The sequence below is a fragment of the Morus notabilis genome, unplaced genomic scaffold (genome assembly GCF_000414095.1).
Source record: "Morus notabilis unplaced genomic scaffold, ASM41409v2 Scaffold1688, whole genome shotgun sequence".
NCBI lineage: Eukaryota > Viridiplantae > Streptophyta > Magnoliopsida > Rosales > Moraceae > Morus > Morus notabilis.
In genome coordinates this window covers 1-9,026 of record NW_010368044.1, presented here as the reverse complement: position 1 = coordinate 9,026, position 9,026 = coordinate 1, and the positions used below count along the sequence as shown (strand labels likewise).

Here is a 9,026-nt window from a genome sequence, read left to right as displayed (position 1 = left end):
AGTACTGATTGCACGCGGATCGATGTGGTTCAGACTAAACAAGTGAAGATCAGAATCGAGTGTTTAAAGCTATGATGTTCCTCAAGGATCATTCATAGTACTTGCAGCTTTTCCCCAAATTAGTTTTGAGGAATACGCAGGAGGACACGACAAGCGAGATACTATCAGAACTGCTTAGCTCGGAATCCAGGCAAGTACAAACCTTGCTTACAGTTTAATTAAGATAGTCATATAAAGCGTATGATTTTCACGAAATACGTTAATTATGAGATTCGTGAATTAGGTTTATGTTTATGTTAAACGTCATATATAGTTTTTCAATAAAACTTAACGGTTTTCAAATAAGCATGTAAGCGAAAATCGTAAAGAAACGATACGCTAGACGCTTAATTTTACGACGGTAAATATGGACCTCAACGCTATTATGAGCCCGTCAAGTGAGGTAAAGTAAAGTTTATTAAAAGTGTATTATGGATGATAATTTGATTAATTATTAAAACTAATTAATTAAATTATCTAAGACTTAGAATATTGTTAAGGAAGTTAATTAATTACTAAGATTAATTAACTAACTTATGTATACTTAGTATATGAATAAAAGGGTTAATTAATTACCAAAATTAGTTAATTAAATTATTAGACTTATTATAAGGATAAGATAATTAATGAATTATCAATTTAGCACAAATTTGTAATGGCAATTAAGGAAAATAAGATTTTGAGGATTTAATAGATTGATCCTTATAGTAAATTATCCTTCAGTAAATGAAAGGAATACATGCCTTAAGTAAAGGGCTAGATTTCCTTCATAAGCTGCTAAAATAAAATAGCAAACGATAGATAATCTCACACTCTCAATGGGTGTTCATTTTCAGAAGTGAGCAAGTAAAAGAATAGGTTGTTTGGCGAAAAGTGGATTCCAGCTCTGTAAATCAGGTAAGTAGGAATCTCGCCTACAGTATGAATAAATTTTAAAGAAAAAGTTACACATGTTATATATGCATGTTTATGCTTTAAGTATTGTATGCGATGCTATGTCATGATGCATACACATAAGCAGCGCACATGAATTATATGTGTTCGAGTTAATTTAATGTTATGTATACTATGCTAGATCATACTGCATACACTTAAGCAGTGCACATGAAGTATATGTGTTTGAGTACATTCCATGTTATAGTATGCTATGCTATGTCATATTGCATACACCTTAATAAGTCAAGAGGAACTTATAAGAATAATATCAGTTGAGTGCCGTACCAGCCTCCACAAGGGAGGTAACTCAAGCTCCACAAGGGAGAAAAAGAAAATAACAATAATGTCCTCCGACTCAAGGGAGGCATTCAAGTTATAATCACGGTGTCGTGGGGGACCTTGCAAACCCTCACGTTCTGATGATTGCGCGCAAGTGATACGTGAGCACTCGGGCCCATCAGTAAGAAAGATAAGATAAGATAATAAGACTATGATAAGACATCATAATTAAGCATAATCAGCTCATGCATATTTATTCATGTGTACTCACAATTATTTTGCGAGATATAGTTCCTACTTGCTGAGCGAAAGCTCAATCAGATATGTTCATGCTATAGGTAAGAAACCTATCAGCAATTCTTGAAGGGCAATGATGAGCGGCGGACGAATGGTGGAGATGGGAATGGATACCGCTCACGCAGTTATTTTCCGCAGTAAGTTTAAGAAAAATCATGTATATGTCTATATGATTCAAAGGTTTCAAGTATGTATGTTTAAAAAGTATACGTACATATGTATGTTAAGAAAACCAAGGTTGTAGCTAACAACCCTAGTTTTGAGTATTTAAGTCTTAGAACGTTGCAACAGTACATGCACCAAATAAATGAATTTTAAACATGACGATTTAAATGAGTAATTTTAGAAGGACTTTAAGATGTACTTGAATTTAAGATTTCTCACGAAATCCGTTTTAAAGTCAAATGAGATGGCCGATTGAAATGACTAGTTTTAGAAAAGCTTTTAAAGAGTATTTGAAACAAGAGTTCAAATGCTATTCCGTTTGAAGGATATTCCTAAAAGGTTTTATCTTAACTAAAATTAAGAAAAGCTTTAAGAAATTTAGTGATTCACTTATTTGAAATTATTGTTACAAATTATGAAAGTATTCCTTCTTATAAAAAAAAAAAAATGTTCCGCATATTTTAAGAAACCCCAGTAAGTACAAGTTAAAGTTTAAGTTACAGTGGCGGCCTCATAGGAGGGGCGTCACAATACTTGAACTTGAGAAGTGGCCTACGTGACGTGAGCTTCAAACAAGAGAAGGAGATCCCAAATTCAAGTCTTCATGAGGGCGCCTTGAAAGGGGCATTTTCTAAGGAGGGAAAAATAATGCAAGAGCATACTTGAACTTAGGAGGCGGCCTACATGACGTGAGCTTCGAAAAAGTGCCTAAGCCTGTCTATTAGGTGTGATGGTCGCGTCACTACTAAATCAGATTTACTTTTAGAAATATTAGTTATCTAAATATTTCTGCAAATTCACCATATTTAAATGAATTGTTTATTTTCAATCGTAATTAGCGGTAAAGAGGGAGTTGAATGAATCTTTGTACAATACGACTCTGCTGTTTCTCAAAGTGTTGGAATCTTCCCTTTCACTTTTATTGGTGTTAACGGGTAAATAAAAAACACTTTACTATGTTTTATATAGCATTTTAATTTGACTGGACACACAACTAAATTGATGATTTAAATTGATGACTTGAATAACACGAGATTGACTCAATTCATTATAATTATTTATCTAAAGATAAAGGTAAAAATAGACAAATATTTTTTTAAAGAATAATCGTTAACAAATGTAAATTAAATAAAATGAAAACTATAAGATCTAGGACAACTAAATCTAGAGATGGATCTTTTTAAGTATTTGGATGATTGGGCGATAGTCTACTACTCCCCAATCAAGCAAGTCTCCAAGAGCGACATGGTTGCAGGCTTGCAGCAGACAATGGGAAACAACTACTAGTAAGATATCGTCTTAGAAAAATTTTGAAGCATCCAAAAAGCCAAGATAATCTTGAGCGGATATAACAGGTGAAGACTCTTCTTGAGAAAGAAGCATCAAAATGAATAATACATCAACAATAAACAGTTATATACGCATTTAGAAAGAGATGAATATTGTTGCTTTGAATTCTTGGGAGAAATTAGCAGATTCAGATATTTTGGGGAAAAAAAATATTGAACAAAGAGCTGGAGAAGAAAAATTCTTCTTACCAAGTTAGGGTTCATAGAGGAAATTAATTTGAAAAAATATTTAACGTTTTCTATTGATTTGGTTCATTACTGTTTTTATCTTATCTTTTTTAGTTTCCTTTTAGTTATTCTTTCTTCTTATTTTGACACCTCTTATAGGTTTCTAATGTTTTTTTTTTTTTTTTAAAAAAAATTTAATAAATCTTTACGTGAATATTCAAAAAAAAAATATGAAAACTGTTAAAAAAAAGAAGTTTTCCTAGTAAGATCGGCAGCCAGATCTGTATTAAAAATTGTCAGTTCTACTTATTTTTTTAATTTAATATAATTTTAACTAAATCCAACCAATGGTAAAGCCATGATTTTATTTAGGAGAACATAAACTAAAAATGTTGAACGTTAAAAGCACCAACAAATTTAACTCCTAATACTATTAATTAGTTAGTTTTTTTTAGTGTTTTTTACTTATTGTTTATTGGCATACTATTAATTAGTACAAAATATATTATGCATATGCATATTGATTAGTTTATTAAACTTCTTGATACGTAAATTTAAAATTTTTGAAGAGTTCATTTTCTTTTACTTGAATTTATTACTCTTTTAAGAGTTTAGTTTAGTCAAAAAATTATATTTGCATAAAATGGACTAAAATACATGTTTCAAATACAATGTGTTTGGATGAATGGTGTATGCATAGATAAGTAGAATGTATTTGAGCAATAAAGATTTTAGAAAGTAAATTAGATTAAACAAATTTATTTAAGGGATACATAATACATATGAAAAATACTAGTTGAGAGCACTTAAAAAAAGATGTTTTAGTGTGCAGAGACATATTTAAAAATATTCAATACGGTCAAATTAGACAAAATATGTGTAATACACGAGATTTAATTAAGCCTTAAGCAAATAATAAATAAATTTAGTAAATTAAAATCATGCACCACATTTATCATTTATCTCAAAGTTATTTGTTGGGATTATATTTTATTATTATAGCTATCATATGATTTTATTAAACTTATAACCTTGCTAATCAAGTTTTCAGTTTTAATGTGCAGTGTAACTAACTCGGTGTGAGAACTCAATGTGCTAAACTTATGAAGAAAAAATGATATTTATTATGATTATTTGATATGATATTTTACCTCTATTATAATTGATTTAATGATGAATTATTATTTTATATTTTTATTATATGGTTTTATGTAAATGTGTTGAGGACTTAGTTGCTCTTTTGAGTTTTTGTGAGAGAAGGCTATGTTAGCAAATTGAGTGATCTTTAGGCACCTAATTGAAGAACAAAAATAGAGACTTTAGAGCTAATTTTATGAGGTTAGGACAGCTATTAGAGGCTTAGAAAATCCTAAACACTTGTCCTACTATAAGGTCACTTTACTTTTGCTTGGTTTCTATCATGTTTAGACTTCGTTTTTGGGTCTATTTCAACAAAAAAAAAAACCTAGAACTCGGACCATAACAATTTCTTCTCTCTTCTCACTCCTTTTCTCACCCAAGACTCAGAATCAAACCTAGATTTTCAAGAGAGAATGAGCTAAAACCCATTTCAACTCATTTTTCAATCTAGAACCAAAAAGAACTATCAAGGTTTTGAGCTTTTATTCACTTGGGAACGAGTTTTTCTTCGAGGTAACTTCTTTCTTATGTTAGAAACTAAGATTTCAGAGATTAAGATGTTGAAATTCTACTTGAGATTCAGATTTTTGATGTGACTTATCATGCATGTTGGTTGTAGACCCTTAAAAATGAGTTTCTTGAGGTTTTGGTTCAAATATGGGTTTCTGGGTGAAATTAATTATTTTGGCTTGATATTATTGATGATTATTTGAAGATAAACTCTTATTAGGATGATGATTCACGTATTTGAGAGTAGGCTTTGAAGATTAAGATATGCATGCTAGGTATTTGATGAAATGTTCAAATAAGTCCTCTGTACAGCTTATGTAGATTCTGTTTTTGTGCCATATATATTTATGATTTTGACTGATCTTATATTTTTCTATTAAATAATACATCTCAAGCTTTACGTGAGTTTTTAAATCATTCTAAACGGATTTTTTTACATTTAGTTATGAATTTTATGAGTTCAGCTAAAACGCTGTCATTTCCTGATGAGATTATACTTCAATCCGGATTTCGGGCTGTTTTTGGTTAGTTTAAAAAATCTGAAACCTATCATGTAGTAGCTCCAAAAAGAGAGTTTTGAGTCTACTTTTATTTGCTACTGGTATGATAATATTTTGAGTTTTGATGAATTTGTTATGAATATTTTTGTAACAATGCGCAGTTATGTATTTTGTTAAATGATGATATGAATATGATTTTTGAAAGCTATGGTTTTTAAAGGTTAATTAGCACATTAAAGGCTTCCCACAACCAGCTAGTTTGTGTTTGCAAAGTGGTGATCGAAATTCAAGTAAGAAGAGTTAAAGCATTTTCAAAACTGCATCACATGACCTATTTAACGAAATAACTTGTTCAAAATTATGATTATGCAAGTTTATTCTCTCATGAAATTCTTATATGATTATGTTCAAAGAGTATTCATGATTAATTATTTTAGAACAGATTATGATATCTACTTATTATGTTTTTATGTTTTATGAGATTTTATGATATGGTATATGGATGAGAGGTTGGGTAAGCAAGGGTGCGAAGGACCGGTGCCCCAAATTAGAGTAACTATCTCTTTGAGACAACTAGAGAAAAATGCTAGTGGGAAGTCTCTTGTTGATCACAAGAGAAGGAGATTCTAAAAACCCTGCTTAGTGTTAAGAGAATAGAATTGGCTAAAATTAGAAAATGTCTTGTATAGAGAGGCCTACTTGAAACCGAAGTTCTGTATCATACCTAAACTAAGAATAAGTATGAAATTTTATGAACAATGTTTAACAAAGAGATTTCAGCCACGGAGATTTTAGATACTTACTTTATTTGAAATCTACTTGCTGAGGTTTTGCTCGTTAATTTTACCTTGTGATGCAGATGATGTTATTATTACCGAAGAGTAAAAATGATTTCCATGGTTGGCCGAGACTCCAGGTCCTACATCTGGCATCTTGCTTATATGTACTTCCAAACAATAGATGGGTCCAAAATGTTTTTTTTTTTTTTTTATCGTTACTATGTTGATTTTAAATAACTGTTTAATGTCTAAGATATGTGGTTATTATCATTTTGTGCACTGACTCATTTTGTTCAAAAACGTTTATGAAAATCTTATGATAAAATCAACCACAAGTTTCCGTATATTAAAACTGACATTGTTTTAAGTATAGAAATTATGTTTTAAATAGTACTACCTCGCTAAATTTGGACTTAGACCGGTTTAGCGTTGGGGGCATTACATTTTGTTTATAAGAAAGTAGTAATTGAGAGGGTTATTTGAGGAAAAAAACCCTAAATTAGGGACACATTTGAGAAATATCATTTTAATTGGCCGTTTAAAACCTATTTCTATGAGGCTCATTTTTTATATAATAAATATTATATGAAAAGATATTTTAGATGGGACCATTTTGAAAGAAAAAAGTTCTCATAAGAATAAATTAGAAAAAAATCAATTTGGTCCATTTAAATTCATAAGATTTAATAGAAAATACCAAAAGAACAACAAGAAAAGAAAACGAAAAAGAAAAAAAATGAATATTGAATTTTGTGAAAATGTAGTTGAAATTTTTGTTAGGGATATTTATCTTTTTATACCCTATGTTTTAGGTTTACTTAAAAGTTATACCTTTGGTTGTTTATCTCATCAAATTTATACTTTCAAATTAGATTTAATTTTTAAATTTATACCTTATCACAATCAACCCACACTTTTAAGTTTAAAAATACTTAAAATACCCTAAAAATAAAAAGATAGGAAAATAAAAAAAAAACTAAAAACTAAAACACTATAGCTATGTTTGGAGTTGTTTTTGTTTTTATTTTTCACGTTTTTTGAGAAAAAAAAAATGAAAACGAGATAGAAACGATATTTGACACAAATAAAGACAAAAACAGAAATGAAAACGATTTTTTTTTTGTTTAGTGTAAAATATGAGAGAAATGAAAACTGACTTTTAGACATCGCTCATTTTGCAGATTTGAATTTTTAATTCAAACTTAAATGTAACATTTTCAAGAGTTTTAATTATAATAAAAAAAGTTACATATAATATTTTTTAAGAGTTTGTAACTCTAAAAATCTAAAATTAAAAATTTAAATTGGTGAAATAATGGAGGCTTTAAATATAATTAATAAATTGGTAAGTAAAATTCACATTTAAATTATTGATATCGGCTGTGGGAAGGAACAAGACATCCACACTAAACAAGTTCGCTGATTTATCAATGCGAAATCAACACAAGAATTTAGATGGAAATTATGCTGACTCCATGATCTTCAAATACTAATTTTTTTTTTTTTTTTTTTTTTTTTTTCTTTTCGTCGCTTTTGCTTTAAGACGTCCTTCTTTTGCGTGGGAATGTCAAAACTGGTAGTACCTTTCCACTTTGTTTTTTCTGGGAATGTTTATGAAATGAAAAAAGAAAAAATGGTACACAAGAGAAGCCCTTCGCGGGGAAGAGAAACAATGCCATTGGCTGTTACTCTGCAGTCTCAAGTTCCCGCAGAAAGCTTGTACGTCCTATGATGTACGGCAGCAATCAAAACCTCTGCAATCGAATATCTCTCCAGCAAGTAAGGCACATGTTTAATTAACTTCCCCGACAATTAAAATGCAAATTCGATATTTTTTCGGAAACCGTTGCAAGTAAGGCATTTCATCATTGTCTCTTTTTTTTTCCCCCTCCACTCTACTCTCCAGAGTCTCCACTACCACCCACATAACCACTTGGCCATTTTCCTTCCTTGATCAGCTCCTCTGCGAAACCTTGTGCTCTCTCAATCCACCACAAAAAAAAAAAAAACACAATGGAGTTCAAAGACCCAATTTCCTCCCAAATCCAACAAACCCAAGAACAAAACCTCTCATTCTCACCTCTCAACCTCGACTTTGATCTTAAAATTGCTGGTGACGAAACCCACCACTTGGCCGTCGTGGCAGCACCGATCGTCTCCTCCTACAACGACCGCATCCGCCCCGTCCTCGACGCCGTCGACAAGCTCCGCAACCTCGCCGTCATGGACGAAGGCATCGAGCTCCCCACCATCGTCGTCGTCGGCGACCAGTCCTCGGGCAAGTCCTCCGTCCTCGAGTCTCTCGCCCGCATCAACCTCCCTCGCGGCCAGGGAATCTGCACCAGAGTCCCCCTCGTCATGCGGCTCCAAAACCACTCCTCTCCAGAACCCGAAATTTTCTTGGAGTACAGCGGCAAAGTGGTCCCCACCACCGAAGATAACATTTCGGAAGCCATCAATATGGCTACTGGGGAGATCGCCGGCAACGGGAAGGGAATATCCAAAACCCGCCTGACTCTGACGGTGAAGAAACAGGGCGTTCCTGATTTGACGATGGTGGATCTTCCGGGAATCACCAGAGTCCCTGTTCTTGGTCAACCGGAGAACATCTACGACCAGATAAGGGACATTATAATGGAGTATATTAAGCCGGAAGCAAGTATTATACTTAATGTTTTGTCGGCGACTGTCGATTTTCCGACTTGCGAGTCGATTCGGATGTCGCAGAGTGTCGACAAAAACGGAGAGAGAACGCTTGCTGTGGTCACCAAATGCGATAAATCTCCAGAAGGACTTCTCGAGAAGGTGACTTCTGATGATGTGAATATTGGTCTTGGTTATGTCTGTGTGAGAAACAGAATTGG

At 32.3% G+C, this 9,026-nt stretch overlaps 1 protein-coding gene across 1 annotated transcript; it reads left to right on the top strand.

Annotated features, from left to right (window-relative positions):
- Positions 1–8,002: 8,002 nt before the first annotated feature.
- LOC112094625 (putative dynamin-related protein 4A) lies at positions 8,003–9,021 on the top strand (the record flags this gene model as incomplete). Its single annotated transcript, XM_024176063.1, has 1 exon — positions 8,003–9,021. A coding segment is annotated over exon 1 (846 nt), but the record flags the coding sequence as incomplete, so codon positions are not given.
- Positions 9,022–9,026: the final 5 nt, after the last annotated feature.